We start from the raw sequence: 22,937 nt of genomic DNA, 5'->3' as shown, positions 1-22,937 counted from the left end.
ACATCTGGAGCAACACAGGTTCCTCACACCTGCACTAGGGCTTCCTTTCTTGACATAGTCCATAAACCCAAAGGGCAAGGGGACCGAGGGAGCCCCAGAGCTGTGCCCTCAGAGCTCCAGTATACAATGGCCATGCCCATTTGCCTGTAGGGTAGAGATATTCTGGAGCAGCCCTGGTGCCACAACCATGAGATCTGGCAATGTGGCTGTAGCCACCTCAGAGCTTGCATCTACCAGCTTGCGAAGGAGAACCAGCACCCCACCTCTAGCAGGCTGTATTAGGGTCCTGCCCACCCCTTCCTTTGCCTTTTTCCACGCAAGTCACTCTGATTGTTCTTCTCGGGCCTCACTTATGAAATGTTGGAGCTGGTTTAACTGCATGACCTTCAAGTCCCTACAACAAAACCCTGGAAATTCGAGGCGGAATGTGGATTGTTGGTGCCTATTCCACCCTGTGTGCCCAAAATTAATGTATGGGACTCCTCATGCAGAATGCCAGCTGAGCAACCTGTACACTTCTCTGAGAACTATTTGCATTCTAGCTGTTTTTGTGTGTAATGAGTCACTGAATGCATTACCTAAACTGGTTCACATGGCCAATAGTTTGAAAACTCCTGCAATGGCCCACAGAAGATGATCCTGGCTGGGCCTATTGGAGACTTTATTGGGTTCTGCTCTCAGTGTACCATGTACCTATAACTAATTGTGGAATTGCTCTCTTAGGACTGACTTGGGAAGATGTGGTAGGCAGGCTCTAATAGGAATCCATGATCCAAACCACAAATGCTTCAGGGTAGCAAATGTGGTGCCCTCCAGGTGTTTTGGACTACATATCCCATCAGCCCTTGTCAGAACAGCCAATGGAGAGGGATTATGGGATCTGTAGTCCCAGACATCTGAAGGGCTTGATGTTGTATACTCCTTGCATACATGATCCCGGGGCCACTTGAAAAAGTGATGTAAATGCCAAAGGTTTTGGTGAAACCCAGTTTTAAGAAATCAGAAGCAGTTCTATGGGCTAAATTTCACATTTCTCAACTGCAAAACTAAAAACAAACACACATGCAGCTTCAACACTGGAGCTGTTACATACAGTGAAGTTTTATTGCTCCACCAATGTTCTTGGCAATACTACTATCCATATTGAACCGGTAACAAACATTACAAACCTGTACAAGAACGAAGTAGCGCTTTTTCCACCTTTTCCAAACCTTCTGCCCAAGTGCATACAAATACCTGCCAAGTAAAAAATAATAATCATAATTTAAAATGTTACACTAAAATGACTCTCAATTGCATATTAACAACACTATTTGAACTCCTTTTGACTTAAGCACTTGATTTTTGTTTTACCCTCTATCCACCTGCCCTTAAAATTCCTGTGTAATTTTCTGCGTGATATGCTTACAATTCTATTTTCAACTCAAGTATGATACAGATATTATATTACTCATCTTTTCAACAATCTTGTAAAGCAAGTCAGTATTGTCTCCCATGGGCTTAAGATTTGCTGAACATTACCTTGTTAAGTTTATTGGTGAGGCAAATTTTAAACTGGCGAGTTCTTGGCTCACCACTGTGACTTCAGTGTGTTCGGCCTTCGGGATGTTGGTTAAAATCCTACTATGTGAAGCAGACCTCCGTGTGCCAAACTACAGTGGTACCTTGGGTTAAGAACTTAATTCGTTCTGGAGGTCCGTTCTTAACCTGAAACTGTTCTTAACCTGAGGTACCACTTTAGTTAATGGGGCCTCCTGCTGCTGCTGCGCAATTTCTGTTCTCATCCTGAAGCAAAGTTCTTAACCCGAGGTACTATTTCTGGGTTAGCGGAGTCTGTAACCCGAAGCGTCTGTAGTCTGAAGAGTCTGTAACCCGAGGTACCACTGTACAGGCTGTTTGTCTGCATTGCCGACTCTAGTTTTCTGCAATTCATCTGCTGTTTATTATAACAGTAGGTTTCTATTCTCCATCAAAATTTTACTCATGATGGTGCCTCTTCTAAACACTAGAAGAACACTCGATGTATTTGTAACATTTTGTATGTCAAGATGTAGTTAATTACACAAGGGAAAACAGCAGTTTGATAAGAAAGTCTACGCTGATAAAATGCTTCAAAGACCAAAAAAATAATAATTCCCTGGGGAGTACAGCAACATCTGGAGGCCACAGGTTAGCTGTGCCCACCCCAGTCTTAAGAACCTTCCTGTAAATATTAAACACAAAGCAACCCTGCTTGTTTTTGAAAAAGATCCTGTATTGTCATTCAAAGAGAAGCTTGTGTTGTGTTAAGCTTGACGTAAGATGTACACCAAGTTTTTCCATCTAAAGAGGCATGGAGAGAGGAGAGTATGGTCCAGGTGGATTCTCTACTTTCTTACACCCCTAAAAGGCTGCCACCTCTTTGCACTCAGACGCTTCGAAGAATAAATCACCTACAGAAATACAAATTGTGTGCCGTGATTCATTCTCTTCATTCACGCTCGCACAGAAGAAAGTGTGTCTGTGTGCAGGCCAATATTCCAAACACACACACTCAGGCTGCAGTGTTTACAATGGTATAATGACATGACCATTCCCGTACGCAAAGCAGACCCAATGCAAATAGGATTACTACTGAACTACCTTAATGTCTCAGCTGGGTCAGAAAGTCTCATACTCTTGCTACTCAAGATGAAAGGCAGGATTTTGCTGGCTTTCAAAAAAAGGAAGCGGCAAAGGAGCTATAGCCTGCCTGGAAGACCATTGGATCTGAAAACCTGCCCTTTATTCCTTATATTAGCATTATTGAGATGTTTGCGGTGAAAGGAAAAGAACGCTGAGCAGAATGCAGAAGAGCTTTTTCCTCATCACAACTCAAAACACTTTCCTGGGCATATGCTAGGGAAGAGCTCTGGCAAAGGAGCAGGTGAAATCTGTGATGATCCACTGGGCAAGAGATATTGGTCACAATATTGAAATGGCTGCATGGGAGAAACTATGAATTGTAGATTTGAAATTCACAGCATGTTATACATTGAAAGAAAAATATATGAAAATGATATATAGATGATATTTATCTCCTAGCAGACTTGCAAAAATGTGTAAATCAAAATCAAATCTGTGTTGGAAATGTAAAGCAAAAGAAGGCACTTTCTACCATATGTGGTGGTCCTGTAAGAGAACCAACACTTTCTGGAAAATGATTTGCAATGAATTGAAGAAAATGTTTAAAATAGCTTTTAGTAAAAAACCAAAACATTTCTTTTAGGGATAGTGAGCACAGAAATTCCGAAGGACCTTAGAAATTTGTTTATGTATGCTACAACCGCAGCCAGAATGGTATTTGCCCGGAGCAGGAAAGAGGATGCTGTTCCAACTAAGGAAGAGTGGCTGATGAAATCAATGGATTATGCTGAAATGGGAAAATTAACGGGTGTGGTAAGAAACCAAGAAGGGGGGGGATTATCAAGGAGTGGGGAACATTTGTGGAATATTTTAAAAATCATTTGTGCAATTAAGTACATTAGTAGGGCTAATTTAAATCAAGCAGTTAAAATAATTATTAAGCTTAATTTTAGAATAATTCAAAAATGGAGTAAAGTGGAAAAGGCAGTGTTAAAAATTTAAGTAAGAGATGAGACCACAAAATGGGGGGGAAGGGAAGTCTGATATGTATTTGAATGGGAAGTATGTGATTGGAAGGTGTGTATTTGTAAACTGAAAATAAAATTTATTTTCAAAAAGAAAAGAATGTAAGTAAAGACCTTTTGGACTGGATAAAAAAATCTATCTTAGTTCAGTATTCCATCTTCCCCCAGTGGTCAACCAAATGGTGTTAGGAAGCTCACAAGTGGGACATAACCACAACATTCCTCTCATACACATGATATGAGTCCTCTGAGGCACACCTTCTCGGATAGGAAGAAATATAACTTCCAGTGACAGCCTCATCCTTCATGGATTTATCGAAGCCCATTCTAAAGCTAGTTGCCTGAGCTGGTGGCCATCACACCATCTCAAGGTAGCAAAGACGCATTGTGGGAAAAGGTTCTTCCTGTTACCTGTCTTGCATCTTCTGCCATTCAGCTTCACAAGGTGACTATTCTGAAATATCCTGCCAACTAGACCAATTGAAATATCCCTGCAGAGCCGGCAGAGGGTTCACAGGAGTTCGGATATGGAGGAATTCCGAAGAAAGGTGCCCAGGCACCTTCTATCATATGTGGTGGACTTAGTAAGTAAGTAGTAGTTAGAGAACTAGAGGGCTTTATTCAGTCATCTGAGTGTAAGACAAAGAACCCATGTCTCCACACAAGGGAGACGTTGCCTAAACTGAGTCCCTCCTCTTCCGTCCCCAACAACATCCTGAGAGCCTATGGGGAGTCCCAGGAGCCACACTTCTCTGCATTCTCTGCTCTTGAATGCGAAGTGATCAGTGAGTTCTTGGAGAAGGAGGCTCTCCCAAACACTCCAAGGAGGTCTCTGCTGGCTGCTCTCCCACTCCCGTCTCCTCCATTTTCAAAAAGGTTGCAAATGCTGTCACCTTTTCCTGCACCACATGCAATGTCATGCGCACTGCCCTGTATTTTAAAGCAAACAATACAAAATGGCTGCTCTTTACCCAGTGCATCTGTATACATGTAGAACACCTTCCGTTTGTTGAATATGGAGATGTTGGGGGTTGTGTGGTGGTGGCAGTTGTTAGGGTATAATGGAGGGTGTGGGAACTAGCGAAGAAGCTAGATTTTGCAGCTTGCAACCCCCTCCACATGTTCTTTCAAGGCCTGCAACACCCTCTGTCGTCTACGATCCATTTAAGCTCGTCAAACTTTGACTACAAGCTCCCCAAAATGTTTGCACGCATTTCTAAACGCACAAATCTTCCTGAAATTCGCATTGATTTACAGTGTAATCACAAACATGCCTACTCTGAAGTAAGTCCCACTGAATTCAAGTATGTTATAAGATTGCAGGCTTGGTCAGTACGCTTCCCCAATTCTGGAATTCTTAACCAGGTTTCAGGAAAAGCCTTGCTTCTTCCCATGCTTCCTTATTGGTTACAACAATGCAAATGGGGAAATTAAATAACCCCCTACTCACATTGCCCAGAACTGAAGTGGAAAGGCAAAAGCTCAAACAGTCAGGAAATACCATTCTAAAATCAGAGGTTTATAAAGCAGCGCGAGGCTGTTAGCAAAAGGGCTTTCAAACAGCCCCGCACTGCTTTGGCTATGCACCTTGTTCCCAAGTGTATGGAGCCAAAGTGAGCAGGACTCAACCCCACCCCGCCTTCATGAGTGGGTGGCTCAGTCCCCATAGGACTGAACCCCCAGAGATGTCAACTGATGGACAGGTACATAATGGACCAACGCAGACCACCAATGCGCCAAGACTGGTTTGGGTATCAGAAGTTCCACATCACTCCTCTAGATCTTTGGGATGCATGATTTCCAACGCACCTCCTTTCTACTTCTACTGATATTGGAGCTCCAATATAAAAAAGGCAATGACTGAGGTTTCCATGGTTGGAGGGAAGAGCCTTTTGGGTAAATAGGAAGCTGGAGTATACTGAGTCAGACCACTGGTCCACTGAGCTCAATAATGTCTACACTGGCTGACAGCAGATCTCCAGGTTTTCAGGAGCATTTTCCACACCATTTGTAGATGGTGTGGTTGAATCGGGGATTTACTGTATATATGGAACAGTTGCTCTGTCACTGGGTTATGGTCTTAGGTGGTTGGATCCTCCTCTCTGCCCTTGGGCAGGGAAATGCAAAACATAGGACTGCAGCCTAATCTATGTCTAATTAATACATTACATAATGAGCTTTCTTCTCTGCCACTTTTTGAGTGTGCAAAGTTCCCCATTTAACACCACTGACATTTCAAAGACATTATTGAAATGCATTTTTCAAAATAAAAATATTATAATGGGTCCTGGGTTGTTTCCCCCCGCCACATATTCCAGGTGACTATCCTTATACAATTGCCCCCTCGGATGTGCTGACTTCCACAACAAGAAAACGGTGTTTTGTGTTAAATGCAATAATCAAAATTGTTAATACAGCATGTGGAAAATATTCTTCCCCTGCCACCTGAAGTTAAGTTCTAAAAGGAACAAAAAAATCAAAATACACAGCAATGATAGTTTCTATTATCTGCCAGTATGTCAAATATGTACAGAGAGAACAAAAGTTTATGCATTAAAGGGGGCCACTAGGTGGCGCATCGGAAGATGGCTGACAATAACATCTCTCCGACCTACACGAGGTAATTTGGAGGCTATGATGGGGGTAATTAGCCTCCTTAACCCCCCCAGGATTGTGGGGGGGACGGCCCTTGCCTGCTATGCCCTATACCACCCCCGAATTTGTGGGGGTGGGGGCACTAGGCACAAAGCCCTCCTGTGGGATTCCGGCACTCCTGGACGCCATCCCTGATTCGCGCCGCTAGTTGCAAGCATCTTCAAAAGAAACAATTTGGACGAGATAAATTGCACATGCTTCAAGGAAAAAGGGGAGTAAAGACTGCTGACAGAAGAGATCTCTGATAACAAGACAAGAATAAAATATGAGAAGATACGTCAAGATACGGTATGACTGAGGGGGGAGGAAAAAAAAAACCTGCCTTCCTTTTTCTTATGTGATTTAACAAGAATCCCCTCCCCTAATGAGTCAGAAACTAAGGACTTAAGCTGTGGATTTAAGGCTGTGTGGAGATAAACTTTCGAACCAAAGCAATGTTTCAAGATGAAGCTGGAAAGCTAAGAGTTTTGGAATGACGCAGTTAAAAATGCCGTCGCCATTTTGGGAGGCATTGTTGGAGCTCTTGGGTCTGGGAGGAGAAAGAGAGAAATAGAGTTGTTTACATATCGTGGATCAACTTCTCGGTGGGACTTAAGAGCGACAAATGCCAAATTTATGATGGAAAGAATGATGTTATCTACAAAGGAGATATATGGAAACCATCTGGACTTAGTGGAGGAACGGGAAATCCACACAGGATTATTATTTTGCTTATCGGCTTAAGGAGACTAACAGAAGAGATTGTAAAGGAAAAATAGAAATTATATGAACAAGATATGATGTGGAAACACCAAGATAAGACTGGATAGAATTATGAATTTTGTTTGGACTGATTGGGACTGATTTGGACATTAACACAGTAATAAGAAGATGATCTGAATCCCCCTTTGGATCTTGAAGTATGGGTTCCCCCAACAAAATTTAAAAATTTGGCTTTGTAATTTGGAATTTATGTGATGTGATTTAATTTGATGTGATTGGCCAGTTAATAAAAATTATTTAAAACAAAAAACAAAAGTTTATGCATTAAAACCAAGCTGGGAGTTTTCACAGGTCTACATGTTGATGACAATGTCCTCATTACTAATGGCTAGAATGAATAATTTGTCTATGGAATACTGGAACAATTCATTCACGTGAGATGGCTGGCTTTATGACTTTCGGAGAGATTGTTTTCTCCTTGTTTGGTTGTGTTTTTTTTTTTTATTCTAAGGAATGGAACAATCCCATATGCATCCTGAATACAACTTCTCTGCTTTCTATAAGGTTTTATTTATCACAATAGGGGAAAATACAACAAGGGGAAGAAGGAGGGGAAAAAATCAATACACATAGCTGTTTAGTCCGGCAAAGGGCTTTCTTAAAAAGAAACCTCAGTCAAGGTTGAAAGAGCAATTAATGCAGTCTCAAAATCTGGGCCATTCTGATAGAGTTCGGTTAACATGTGGCAGAAGTAATCATCCACTTGTGAAAATGATTTTCAGTTCATTCTCAAACACCTTTCAGACACTCATGATCCCATTTAACTGACAACAATACAGGCTATCTGTGGGCATCATTGCATTCAATGTGAGAACCAATAGGGACCAAATGCCCACAGGCACTTTCAGTCATCACGACATGTTCAGTGTTGTTGCCTAGCATAAAAGGAATCTTTCCTTGTACCACATTCCTTCTTTTATTTAACCCTACAAGATTAAGCCCCCCCCCTTTTTTTTTTGCCTTCCATTGAGGATGAGAGAGACAACAGACTCAAGGCGACAATATGGCCTGGGTCATCAGAAGCGTAGCAGCAAACATTTCCAGATTGATTTTAGTACTTTTCTGCGCTCTTGAGAAACAGGACTAAATACATCTTCACAACAAATAGGTGGAAGGGGGGAAATGGGGGGAAGAATCAGCCCAAACAGCTGTTGCAATTATGTTTGCTAAGTACAAATATCTTGAGTGTCAAGAAAGCTAAACAATAATGGAGACCATTTCTATTTACTTCCAATGAACGAGATGCTTCTATCATGAATAGGAAAACTGGCATTTAAATCCCAGATATTTCTTTGATTTCCTCCCTCCCCCACTTTACTTCTACTCTTCTACTGTATATTTTGCCCATTAAATACAGACATAATGAAGGAAGCTCAAGATATTGGCTGTTGCCACAAATGTAAAGCAACAGAGATTCATCAGTTCCGTTTCTGAATAATACAGGCCAGCTGGAACTTCCAATTTTTCTGACTAAAGAAAAGTGAAGCACATCCCACATGTAAAGTGAAGCACATCCTACATCTCACTGATAAAGACGACTGAAACAAATATAAGCATTACGCTGGCAGTCACTGCAAGTTAGGAAAGTTTGCCTGTCAAACACAGAGTGCTTACGCAACAAATATATCACCCTCAAACAGTAGGTAGGTAGGTTTTTATAACCTAAAAACAGCAGGTATATATGTTGTCTGTAGGTTGTCTGCAACCTTACTAAAAGGCAGCCCTGTTTAGGGAAGTTTTTAATATTTAATGCTGTATTGTTTTTAACACTCGATTGGGAGCCGCCCAGAGTGGCTGGGGAAACTCAGCCAGATGGGCGGGGTATAAATAATATTTTTTTAAAAAAGGGGGTTTCTTTAAAAAATAAAAGGTGAAGCTAGAGGGTCGTCGTCCCCCCATAAGTCAAGAAAAACTGCCCACCAGGCTTTCAAAATGTTTGCGAGACCACTGCCACGGTGGGAGTTACATCTTCAGAAACACTCCACTCTTATTCTTTACTTTATGATGGAATAAACGTGGGCCATAAATGAAAATAAATGAATCTATTAAATTATCTTTGCAGACCACTTTCTGTAAACTAGGGGATTCAATACCTTTAAGTTAAAAAAAAAATCCTAAAGAGAAAACAAAATCATATTATTTATGCCACATTTTACTTAGATAATTAGTGGTCACTTCTCTGAATGCATGCTTACAAAATCAGAAATTATGCAGGAACCCTTTTATAATTTCCGACAAAAGTCCCAAAGCAGTCATAACCTGATCTTGATCCAAGCAGCTGTTCTATTAGAGCAATCCTATTCATGTCCTCCTCAAAAGTAAGTAAATTCAGTTCAATGGGACTTCAACCCAGGATTGCAGCCTAAATGATCATTCTAAATCCAATCCAAGAAAAAGAAAGAAAGCAAGTAGACTCCTTTAAAAAACACCTGCATTTAAACATTATTCTTAATATATGCTTGCATAGAAATAGAGATAAATACTTCAGATGATTTTGTTGTTGTTTAGTCATTTAGTCGTGTCCGACTCTTCGTGACCCCATGGACCAGAGCATGCCAGGCACTCCTGTCTTCTACTGCCTCCCGCAGTTTGGTCAAACTCATGCTGGTAGCTTCGAGAACACTGTCCAACCATCTCGTCCTCTGTTGCCCCCTTCTCCTTGTGCCCTCCATCTTTCCCAACATCAGGGTCTTTTCCAGGGAGTCTTCTCTTCTCATGAGGTGGCCAAAGTATTGGAGTCTCAGCTTCAGGATCTGTCCTTCCAGTGAGCACTCAGGGCTGATATCCTTAAGAATGGATAGGTTTGATCTTCTTGCAGTCCATGGGACTCTCAAGCGTCTCCTCCAGCACCATAATTCAAAAGCATCAATTCTTTGGCGATTCAAATAAATTAGCCTAAAAGTCAAGCCACCCTCCCCAATTTTTTTTTGAAAGGACTGAAGAAAAAGGACCAAAAATGGGGAAGGAGCAAAACAACAGACTCTGAAATGGTTCCTTTCAAAAGTGGAACAAAATTGGAAACCATGTCAGATGGGTAGGGTATAAATAAAAAATAAAAAATTAACCTTTAGGCACATAACTGTTCTATTAGATAATATGCCATGCCTTTTTTCATTTACATATTTTTATTCTGACCATCTACCTTCACCAACATGCAAAAAAGCAAAATCAGTGCACGCTCTCAAGAAATGTTCAGTCAGGAGGTCCACACGTCTATTATTTTGAAAGTTACATGTAAGACAGATAATTGACTCCTGGTAGCCTTTTGTAACACAGCCTTTTTGCAGGGACACTCAATAGCGCAGGTAAACTCAACCATTACTATGTGCTCCTTCCTAGCAACCTTACTTGGAAGTACAATAGGTTTTGAGCTTAACACTGTAAAATTGCGGGACTAGGGTTGAGCTCCAGTGCCAGGAGAAGAGACGATTGTCACCCAGTACGACAGATCACAGGATCAGTTCCCTTGGATTAAAAGGGGAGGGGGGCAGAAGGTCAGAAGGCTTCATCAGCCTGCAGTTCCCCAGTAACTAGGATGCAATTGTGGATATGCTGTACACATGTACTACTATAAGAAAGCCAAAACCATCTTTCTCCAGTGATAATTTCTCTTATGCACTATTAGGAAAGGGAAAATATTTCCATTTCAGTTTCTCACCTTTCCAATCTTATTAAGTTCTCCAGATTTCCATATCAGCTAGTATTTTTTTTTTAAATGTCCTTATGAAAATTCAGTGGTATTTGACTAGAAATTTCTCCTTAAAAATATACCTTTTGTAGGCATATTTCTTCTAACATAATGCATTTCTGGATCCCATTTTCACCAACATATGTATTTTCATAAGCACTGCTAGGGCTGGAGAACTGTGTTTCCAAATTTACCTTGTTTAGGGAAATTTTTAATGTTTGATGTTTTACCGTGTTTTTAATATTCTGTTGGGAGCTGCCCAGAGTGGCTGGGAAGGCCCAGCTAGATGGGCAGGGTATAAATAAAAAAATTATAATAATAATAATAATAATAATAATAATAATAATAATAATACAGTGGCATCTCGGGTTACTAACTTAATTCATTCCGGAGGTCCGTTCTTAACCTGAAACTGTTCTTAACCTGAGGTACTACTTCCGGGTTAATGGAGTTTGTAACCCGAAGTGTTTGTAACCCGAGGTGTTTGTAACCCGAGGTACCGCTGTAATAAATAAATAAATAAATAAATAAAAATAAAAATAATAATAATAATAATAATAATAATAATAATAATAATAATAATAATAATAATATGGGGCAGCAGTTCTTATCATTGTCACTACCACCATTTTAATTTATTACCAGTCTTTCACCCTAAGGTTCCAGGGTGCGTTACAACTATTTAAAATACAGCATTATCTTTTTTTTTTAAATAATTTTTATTAACAGGCCAATCACATCACATTATTCAAATCACATTGGTTCCGAATTATACAGCCAAATTTTAAATTTTTTGGGGTACCCATATATCAAGCTCCGCACGAGTCCAAAATTCCGGATAGGTCCAGACATCACTTATTTTACTGCATTAATTGATCAGTTCTATCCAGTTCAATCCGGATAGTCCTTTATAACTTTCTTTCTCATCTTGTTGTAGTCATATATTCCTTTCTTTGCGATATCCGATGATTCTCACAAGCAGACTGAAAGCTGGCGTCTCTGTGTGGGTTTTGTACTCTTCAAAAGCTATACCAGTCCAGGACAGCCTCTGTTTAACGCTTCCATAAACAAGATTAATCTTCGGTCTGTCCTTTATTTTTCCAGGCTAGCCAAATAAATCAAATAGGTCAGAGGGCTCTGTCAGGTCAAGCTTTCAATTCCGACACTCCTTCTCTTTCCAACATTCCTGATTCTCCTCCCCCGTCCTTCTTTCTCCGGCAAGCCTGTCTTGGTGAGACGCCATTTTTTAACTCCGTCATAAAAATTTTCCACTTTCTCACCACTCAAATCTTCTCTCCTGTTGTAATCCATCCCCACACAGTTCTTAAAATCCTGCTTATGATTCTTAAAAAACGTGACGATCTTGTTTCTTTCTGGGGTGGAGGGTTATTTTATCACATCATATAAAAGGAAAAAAAGGGTTTTTCCTCCACCCCCCCCTTTGTTCCAAACATACAGTCTCTTAGTGGTGGCACATCAAAAGATTTACTTATCCATCCGTCGCTCCCAGTCACAGAGATCCATTACTCAGCAGCCTTATCATCGAGCTTTACTTGATATATGTGCTTCAGCTTCATTTCCAATCATATGTTTCCAATTATAATTCCGAGCTGAAGCAACCAGCACGCACTAATTGGAATCGGCGTCAGGAAGAGCTGACTTCACCGAGGGCTCATGCCAAGTGTTCGGCACCCCCATCTCTCGGATCAGGGGGTGCATTATGAACACCGCTGGCAAGACAGGGTCCCCCCACCTCCTGGGGGGAAGGGAAGGCTGCCTACTTCCCATAGCAGCCCCTGAATTACCTCGTATGGGTCAGAGAGATGTTATTGTCGGCCATCTTCCAACGCGCCACCTGGTGGCCCTCCTAAAATACAGCATTATCATAAATCACAGAACTGCCGAGTTGGAAGGGGTTACCCCAAGGGCCATCTAGTCTAACCCCCTGGAATGCAGGAATTAAAACCAGTCCTTAAAACTTGCATGGTAAAAAACAAACAAACAAACAAAAACTTACATGGTGTGCCCAGGAATCCAAACATTGTCCTCACATCAGCTGAGAGAGTATGGCTGGTCCAGCCCAGCTCACTCCCTTAACTTCATGGTGACATCTCTGCACTCTTAGACCAAAATTACAACCACTGCACCTTGCTGGTTCTCAACCTGTTCCACGGCTACAGCCATGAAACAATTTAGCACATACCCCATAATTTATGAACCAAGCTATTTGCGGTATCTTGTAATTATTTTTGTAATCACTCATAATCACATTTCTTCTTCTTCTTCTCCTTCTTTTTAAACAAAAGCTGCCAAAGAAATTAATTTAACAAAAATATTTTAAAACACTGCCAGAGGTTTGGAACTCATCAAGGAAACAAGAAAGTTTCAAGTCAACACACTTATTAGTTGTTTAATAGGAAAGCTACACTGGGAGGTTAATGGAGGGCCTTGCAAATTAATTATCACACCCTAATGGAGGAGAAGCGACCTCAGCTTCATAGGTACACAGATCCAACACACGAGTAATCACATTGTATTTCCAAGAGTACAGGGCAAGCCTGAATGGCACCCACAGCTAACCTCCTTCGACAGCAGCACATATTCATTAAAACCATAAATTCCATTTGAAAACAACCCGCCTGTCCCAAAACACGAACAAGAGGTTCTTAAGACAATATGAATGCCTTGATTTGCTCTGTTCCTCAGCCTGCTGCTGCCTCAAATCCCATCAGCTCCAGTCAGCAAGGACAATGATCAGGGATGAAACGAACTATAGTCCAAAATATCTGGCGAGCATCAGGTTGGGGAAGGAATTTATGCCATGGGTAATGGGACACACAGGATGCAGGTGGCGCTGTGGGTTAAACCTCAGAGCCTAGGACTTGCTGATCAGAAGGTAGGCGGTTCAAATCCCCGTGATGGGGTGAGCTCCTGTTGCTGGGTCCCTGCTCCTGCCAACTCAGCAGTTCGAAAGCACGTCAAAGTGCAAGTAGATAAATAGGTACCACTCCAGCGGGAAGGTAAACGGTGTTTCCGTGCACTGCTCTGGTTCGCCAGAAGTGGCTTAGTCATGCTGGCCACATGACCCGGAAGTTGTACACTGGCTCCCTTGGCCAATAAAGCAAGATGAGCGCCGCAATCCCAGAGTTGGCCACAACTGGACCTAATGGACAGGGGTTCCTTTACCTTTTAATGGGACACACACAGTGGCTTGCATTAACCTCGATTACAGGGTCTCGAGCTGTTTTTGGTCTACAATTCCCATCATCCTTAGCTAGCAGGACCAGTGGTGAGGGATGATGGGGAAAAGCACCTCGAGACCTAAGTTTAGGAAACCCTGCTAGATTAAGCAGTACGCAGTTCCCCTCCACTGGGCTGCCACTGACATAAAAACACAGTAGAAAGGTGACTGATAAATTAAAAACTGTCTAAATCCATACAGAGGCAACCACAGAGTTGTACAGTAATCTTGTCATTGCACTTTGAGCACAGTTAGGAGGCACTTCAGTGGCTGCTTGCATTGGGTATTATCCAATTTAAGTCAATGAGGCTACACGAGTGTTAAGTGGGCTTTGGATGACCTTCTTAGAAACTCTCAGATGCTGTTTGTCAGACTACCGAGTCAACAAACATCAAGCCGGTGTTACATATTTATATATATATCTGTTTGTGTGTGTGCACACACATATGAGGTACACTCACATTCTGCATTCCACTGCACAATTCGTCTAAAGTAGCTACAAAACGGGACGATAAAAACGGATAGGGTTCCCTGTTTAGGGAAGATTTTAATGACTGATGTTTTAATGTGTTTCTAAGCTTCTGTTGGAAGCTACCCAGAGTGGCTGGGGAAACCCAGCCAGATGGGCAGTGTAGAAATAAATAAATAAATAAATAAATAAATAAATAAATAAATAAATAAATAAATAATATATTCACTCAAGCAAAACAGTTTAAGAGAAACTGCTCCTAACTTCTCATATGGATAAAATGTTTCGCTAGTGAGGCTTAAAAGACTTCTGAAATTCCCTATGAGTTCTACTGATCCTGAGCCAGAAAACAGATTCTATAATAATAATTTATATATATTTAAAATCTGGGATCCAATTCAAGGTAGCACTAAAGAAATCACTCAGTATGTGCAAGCTTTCTGCTTGTCTATCAGAACCACATGACCTTTTCTCCCCCTGTCTTCTGTGGGCTCTCAGATCTGGGAGCATGTTTGCTGGCTTCTACCTGCAGAAAACATTGGTGGAATCCAGACCCAGCTCTGTGCTGGAATTCAATAAATCCATTATTGCACATTGCATGGCTCATGCTGGGATTGCACAGAACCCAAGTATCCATATTGCTTGAGATAGAAATCTGAGCTTTTTATTGTGTTCTTTTTTTGCGGGGGAGAAGCAACTATTGTAGAATGTGTAATACTTGGTTGCATCAAGTGTGAAAACATAGCGGAATGTTCCTGGTTTGTTCCTGGATTCTGCAAGCATGGTGGATCCTGGTAAGGCCACGATAGACTTTGCTGTAGCACTTTGAACTTACAAAACTGTACAAGCAAAATCCCAGCAGCAGCAGCAACAACAACAACAGTCACTAAAAGCTTTAAACCCTATTATTGAAAGAACTGCCCCCACTTCCAATTACCCGTGGGTGGTCTAAACACTCTCAGGCTGATTTAGAATGTCATTACATCGACTCCGAATTGTTTGGCATGGAGTATCCTGGGGCAATTTTTACATGGTGTTTAATATATAGGATAACACAATGATTGCTCCACGAGTTGGCTGCTCAGCTTTGGAGTGAATTTAGCAGCCTGTCGGTGGACTCCCTTGACTGGCTCCTTGGCTCATCACTATCGATTTCGCACTTCGTAAAATAGGCTCCAGGAATCTCTACATGAGGCTCTCCAGAGGCTCTCCCCCCGCCGAAACTGAGGACCTGAAGCTACACCCTTGATACAAGTGTACTGTCTTCCTGAAACCAAATTCCATGAGTGACACAGCCACCAAAAGTGTAGGACTGAATCCACAAAAGCATGAGTACCACACTGGTTGTGGCGTTCTGAAAACGTTTGTGTCATTGCTAGTGGAAGAGTGCAGCCCTCTAACAGGCAGGTTCCAACAGAAGTTCACATGCTTGTGCCAGCAGAACACATGCTATACCAGCGACACTGACTCCCGGTGGAGTACAGGATCAGGTTTAAGGTACTGGTTTTAACCTTTAAAGCCCTATATGGCCTAGGACCCTCGTACCTACAGGACCGCCTCTCCTGGTATGTCCCACAGAGGAACTTATAGTCTTCAAATAAAAACATCTTGGAGATCCCGGGCCACAGGGAGGTTATGCTGGCCTCAACCAGAGCCAGGGCTTTTTCGGCCGTGGCCCCGATCCGGTGGAACGCTCTGTCACAAGAGACTAGGGCCCTGCAGGACTTGACATATTTTTGCAGAGCCTGCAAGATGGAGCTGTTCCACCAGGCCTTTAGCCAAGGCACAGTCTGACCCCCTCCTTCTGTAATCCTCATAGAACTCTAGCCCAATGGTTGCCATTAATTTGACTCTGAATTGATTTTAGAATGAATTGATTTTAGAATGCATTTCAATTAATTGATTGTGATTTTATGTAAACTGTGTTATTTTTACTGTCGTTAGCCGCTCTGAGCCCGGCTTCGGCTGGGAAGGACGGGATATAAATAAATTATTATTATTATTATTATTATTATTATTATTATTATTATTATTATTATTATTTAGTTACACAGTGGTACCTTGGTTTACGAACAGTCCTATTTGCGAGCACCCTGCAAATGCCGCTGTGTGTGGGGGTGTGTGTGCATGAAATGCTTCCCCCCCACTTGAAGATAGACTAAAGCAGCCTTTCTCAACCTGTGGGTCCCCAGATGTTGTTGAACTACAACTCCCATCACCCCTAGCTAGCAAGGCCAGAGCTCAGGGATGATGGGAGTTGTAGTCCAACAACATCTGGGGACCCACAGGTTGAGAACCGCTGGACTAAAGGATACCTTGCCAAGGCCTAAATCTACCACCTGAGGCCCTAAAGGGCCTCACCACCAAGAAACCCACAGCTGAAGAACAAAAGCCTATCTGCCCAATCTTTAAGGCCTTAGGCGCAGGTCATGCAGCCAAAGCTCATTCCCCAGGGGGGTCAAATGTACCCTGTCAGCCCTAAATAGCCCACCCTTATCCACTCTGATGGTGGGATATGGAATAGAGAGTCCGTCCATTTGCTGCATGGTGTGGCGCATGGCCCTGTTGACTTTTTGCACCGCATAATTAATGTGAGAGGGCCTGTCAACCCCTCTCTAGCGCAGTCGGGGGAGGAGTTTGGACCAGCAGATGGTCATTGCCAGGTACATGGCCTGCAGCCAGGATCAGGGCAATGCCTCCCCCCCCCCCCCCACCAAATCGTTCTCTCCCAGGTGCAAAACCAAAACTTTTGGTGGTCTGGTTTGTGAACTTTACCTCGGTCTAAGAACGGAAGCCAAACGGTGGAAAGGCACCGGCGGCGGGAGGCCTCATTAGAGAAAGCGTGCCCTAGTTTAAGAAAGGATTTGGTTTAAGAACGGACTTCAGGAACGGATTAAGTTTGTAAACTGAGGTGCCACTGTAGTTCATTTCATTCCTGCGCAAAACTTTTCTAGCACAAGGTGCAATCTTCTGCATCTTCTGGGCTTTAACTGTCTTGCAGTTGAGCTTGTTCAGTTCTGTCCCTGCTGGTGCCCAGAGCTTAAGAGCTTCCACTTCGCTTCTGCCTCCCACAAGGAGGTAGGCAAACCACGAAGAGTCGTCTACACCCACAACCGTGGTTTTCTTCACCCTAACAAGACACGATCGCAAAGCCAAGAATGAATGATGGTTTTGAGTTGGCTTGCTGTGATGGTTTGCAGAGCAAAACAAAAGATCATCCTGGCCTGGTTTGGACATCATGCTAAGCTAGCCTCTTCATGGTTTCTTTCATGGTAGGGAGGAGCGAAGCAGATGCATTTGGGCTCAATATGGCTTAATAAATCATAGTTTATGGGCTTAGCATTACATGCAAATGAGACAAATAACTACCCCATGTGGACAGGGAAAGTCAATCCTATCTGCCAAATATACCTGCACAATGAAGCTGGATTCAAACTCCTCTATGTGTCAGATTGACATTTTATGTTCTTTTGATTTAGACTTTTAAAATCTCCTTACATAGGTAAAGGGGACCCCTGACCATTAGGTCCAGTTGTGACCGACTCTGGGGTTGCGGCGCTCATCTCGCTTTATTGGCCGAGGGAGCCGGCGTACAGTTTCCGGGTCATGTGGCCAGCATGACTAAGCTGCTTCTGGCGAACCAGAGCAGCACACGGAAACGCCGTTTACCTTCCCGCCGGAGTGGTACCTATTTAACTACTTGCACTTTGATGTGCTTTCCAACTGCTAGGTTGGCAGGAGCAGGGATTGAACAACGGGCACTCACCCCGTCGTGGAGATTCGAACCGCCTACCTTCTGATCAGCAAGTCCTAGGCTCTGTGGTTTAACCCACAGTGCCACCCGTATCCCACTACTCCTTACATATATACACCTAAAATGCATTAAGGGGGGTTGGCACTGTAAGTTGATCAACCTGAAATCTGTGTGACTTGCCTCTGAACAGACACAGCTGAGGTCTGATCACTGAAGGATATAACCAAAAAAGTTCTGAACACCTAATATCATAGACTGCAACGTCTTGCATGTAGCACACTCTCCAAAATGAAAGCAGAAATACATTTTAAGGCAGGAAATAGTGTCTTTCTTCATTCTTCCAAAACAAAATAGAATGGGCACCCAACATGACATAGTTTGCATATAACTAAGCTTTGGAAACAAAAATTTGAGTTTGCCAATAGAAAATGAAACCCAAACGCTTTTCACATTGCCCATTTTACATTTTGAACTTCAAGTTCACCCGTAGGCTTAACAATTTCTTAGCTTTCCTTTAAACCATGGTGCCCTCTTGTGGCCAATGCTGTTTAATACAGAGGACCGGAAGCTGCTTGTATTAGTTTTAGATAGCTCATATACTGCTCACCAGACTACAACGGATTAATAACATAGATTGTGCATGAACTGCATCCTGGTATCACAAATGCCAATATAATCAGAGTTGCCTTTTGAAAGCACTTTAACACTGCCTTTTATAAGCAAGTGTGTAGCTGAACACGTATTGTACTGTACACAGTACTACCTTAAGGGTGAAAAAAATAAGTCCCTGGACAGAAGGAACTGTCTTTCTGTAGTACGGACATTGTGCAAAATACAGCCTCATAACCCAAGGGAGATTGGTCTAGCTTCTTCTCTGTACAGCAATGCCTATATAGCAAGAGTCATTAAGTTCCATTGGGGCCATTAACGTACCTTGATGGCTGCCTTCATGATGGAGAATTGCTCTAAGCAGGTCTAGTTAACCGAAGCTCCCTTCCTCACATGTCATCCTCAAGTGTGTGGCTCCCAGATCCTTCCCCAACTTCACGTTGAACACCTGTGCACATTCCTGACAGCACAGGCTTCTCAATCTCATGGAAATCTGTGACCTTGTTAGCTTGCAATGCCAAGCCAAGCCAAGCCAAGCCAAGCCAAGCCAAGCCAAGCCAAGCCAAGCCAAGCCAAGCCAAACCAAACCAAACCAAACCAAACCAAACCAAACCAAACCATGGCTTAGCAGGAATATGTGGGCTCCCAGATAAGAGAGCGTGGCTGTTCTGCTCTACTTCTGGGTCGTGTTACTGCTGTGCTGCTGAGTGATGGTTTGTCTCACTCCAGACAAACCACGAGCCACAAGGCTTGTTCTCGGTTTGCAGCCCATGGTTTGTCTGGAGAATCAAACTACGAGCTAAGCCAAACCATGATGCAGAGCAACAGCAGGACCAGTGGAGGAGCAAAGTGGCCATGAATTCCTGTCTGGGAGAGTGCACACTTGCGCTAAGCCAGGGGTCAGCAAACGTTTTCATCAGGGGGCCGGCCCACTGCCCCTCAGACCTTGTGGGGGGTCAGACTATATTTCAAAAAATATAAATACTTGCAAGCCGGTCCTGCAGCTGCTTCCAGACCTGGAGGAGGAACGCACTCTGCACGTGCTCAGGAGCGTGTCTCGGTGCCACCCACTCACTGGCATTGTTGACGAGCAGCAGCTGTTCCTGCATTCTGCTCTGGTCAGACCTCACCTGGAGTACTGTGTCCAGTTCTGGGCACCGCAGTTAAAGAAGGACACTGACAAACTGGAACGTGTCCAGAGGAGGGCAACCAAAATGGTCAAAGGCCTGGAAACGATGCCTTATGAGGAACGGCTAAGGGAGCTGGGCATGTTTAGCCTGGAGAAGAGGAGGTTAAGGGGTGATATGATAGCCATGTTCAAATATATAAAAGGATGTCACATAGAGGAGGGAGAAAGGTTGTTTTCTGCTGCTCCAGAGAAGCGGACACGGAGCAATGGATCCAAACTACAAGAAAGAAGATTCCACTTAAACATTAGGAAGAACTTCCTGACAGTAAGAGCTGTTCGACAGTGGAATTTGCTGCCAAGGAGTGTGGTGGAGTCTCCTTCTTTGGAGGTCTTTAAGCAGAGGCTTGACAACCATATGTCAGGAGTGCTCTGATGGTGTTTCCTGCTTGGCAGGGGGTTGGACTTGATGGCCCTTGGGTCTCTTCCAACTCTATGATTCTATGATTCTAGCCCATCCCCATGGAGCTCCTGGGCGGCATGCACCACACGCTGCGGCCCATCGTCCAAGGCCAGGTCGGCGGGCAGGTGGCGCACAGATAGCCCTCCAGCTGCTCCAGGGTGGCCGCTGAGCGCGCCACCAGCAGCAGTGCCGAGCCGGGCACCAGGCACAGGGGCACCAGGCACGCCAAACTCCAGCTGAAGCCCCACGACGCGCCTGTCACGATGCCCATGGTGCGGTCCAGACCCACCGCCTGCCCCTCTGTCCATAGCCGCACCAGGTTTACCTCAGCACGTGGGCGATGTGGCTTTGGATTGACTGCAGGAACTTCCTGCAGCCAATCAGAAGTCACGCCAGCGTCACCAGCTGCCCAGAGCTGTCCGCAGCTTTGGATTGGCTGCAGGAGCTTCCTGCAGCCAATCCGAAGCCGTGCCAGTGTCGCGGAAGTCAGTCCCTGCGCAGGGACTGACTGAGCGGGTGGCAGGGTCTGCAGGTCGGATTTACAAGCCGAGGGGCCCCATCCGGCCCCTGGGCCGTAGTTTGCCGAGCCCTGTGCTAAGCCATAGTTTGGTGTAGTATTACGAGCTAACCAAGTCTTTTTGTGTAGGCTTTGTCTATGCCCACATCCACTGTCAATGTGGAGACGTGTGAATTTAAGGGACTGCTATATTTTCATCACAAAATTTAATTAGCGTTAAAAATATGCACCACTAGCTTCAGGAATGGTGCAAAGGAACATAGAAATTCAAACTGCACTACTGTTCTGGATTACGCCTTGACTTTTTCTGTGTCTGTTCATTCAGAAAGTTAAGAACATTCTGCCTTCAAATTCCCTGATCAGAAAGCAGAGAAGTTCTGCTGGTCCTGATAGAAATACGCACAACATAACATGTTACAATTTGATAAAATGACAGAACGGCCAAAGCCTCGGAAGTGTGCCGTCTTAAAACGAAATACGGCGTTTTCTGTTATTTCATGCCAATCAAAGTCGGAAGTCTGCCATGCTAATAAAAAAGCAATTGACCCCAGCAGCGAAGCTAATTAAATGAGATAAGATAATTAAATGCTTCTCAATATGTAATCAAAATGGAAGCTGTAAGTGTTTCACAATGAAGTATTTTTTTCTCTCTCCTCAGTGCTAGAAAGAACTGGAATGAGCCTAAACAGATGCACAAGAAATAGGCCAGACTCCAGAGAAAAAAAACATGCTTTTGTGGGGGAAAACAGAGCTTTGTTTTATCTTGAGACAGAAGCCCCTCAAAGCTGACCACAAGTTGTGTTGAGCACAGCCATAGGTTAAGAGATAACATGCACAACAAGAAACAGCACATATTTAGTACTAGACATGGGGAAACATCTTAATGTGACAACAGTCAACACATGTAAATGAAGTTTCCCATCCACACCAAAGGGACAGACATAAATGTGCATCTGTATCAAGGATGGGGAAACCTGTGGATTTATAGATGTTGCAAGACTACAATTCCCATCATCACTAGGGACCATAGATGCTGATACCTGGCGCTGATGGGCCTGTAAAGCAAGATGAGCGCTGCAATCCCAGAGTCGTCTGCGACTGGACTTAACTGTCAGGGGTCCTTTACCTTTACCTTTTTAAAAGACTATTACCTGCTCGACATCTTAATCCTTTATTACTTACCAAACAAGCCAGCATAGAAAAATAAAATAAAGATGCAGTACTTTGCTATTCTAATGAGAATTATGCACCAGGTATCTTTATTGCCATGCTATGAGAGGTTATGAAGGCTGTATTACATGGGGTATGCATAAAATAACTCAAATCACAAAAGAAATAAAGGAATAAATAGAAAGGGATGTGGCTCAATTATTACAGTGGTACCTCAGGTTACATGCGCTTCAGGTTACATACACTTCAGGTTACATACGCTTAAGGTTACAGACTCCACTAAACCAGAAATATTACCTCGGGTTAAGAACTTTGCTTCAGGATGAGAACAGAAATCGCATGCTTGCGGCGCGGCGGCAGCAGGAGGCCCCATTAGGTAAAGCGGTACCTCAGGTTAAGAACAATTTCAGGTTAATAACTGACCTCTGGAACGAATTAAGTTCTTAACCCGAGGTACCTGTACTTAAGTATGGGGAAAGTGGCTCAGAGCAATGTCTAGGTAAGTGGAAATAAGAAGAATCAGGGCTATTGGACATCAATAAAATACTATTTTATACAAAAACAAAAATTCTACAAGCCTGGCAGTAGAAGCTCCAGGCAGTTAGCAAATCAGGTAAGACAAAAAAGGGGGAGGGGGAACATTGTAAGCATTCTGAAATAGTTTATCTCCTACTAGAGCTTTAATAACTCAGTAAAAAATAAACGTGATTGCACTGAAGCTCTATTGCAGTGTTGATGAGTGCATAAAAGTATCACAGCAGATTATTTATTTAAATTGAAAGAACCTGATTCAGATGTTTTCCCCCATGATTGAAACATGCTGATGAGGCCAATACACAGTTGAGAGTTTATTC

At 43.1% G+C, this 22,937-nt stretch overlaps 1 protein-coding gene across 16 annotated transcripts in view; it reads right to left on the bottom strand.

Moving 5' to 3' along the window:
* The window catches only part of CADPS2 (calcium dependent secretion activator 2), a 347,579-nt gene that overhangs the window by 136,195 nt on the left and 188,447 nt on the right, over positions 1-22,937 (bottom strand). For all 16 annotated transcript variants that reach the window (XM_083574323.1, XM_083574326.1, XM_083574325.1 and 13 more), the window contains exon 9: positions 1,170-1,236. In XM_083574323.1, coding sequence (XP_083430449.1) covers positions 1,170-1,236 — 67 coding nt within the window. The remainder of the gene's footprint in view (positions 1-1,169; positions 1,237-22,937) is intronic.

This window comes from Podarcis filfolensis (genome assembly GCF_964270895.1).
Source record: "Podarcis filfolensis genome assembly, chromosome: 10".
Taxonomy (NCBI): domain Eukaryota; kingdom Metazoa; phylum Chordata; class Lepidosauria; order Squamata; family Lacertidae; genus Podarcis; species Podarcis filfolensis.
Note: the sequence above shows the minus strand (reverse complement) of the source record. Positions and strands in the feature narration are given on the sequence as shown.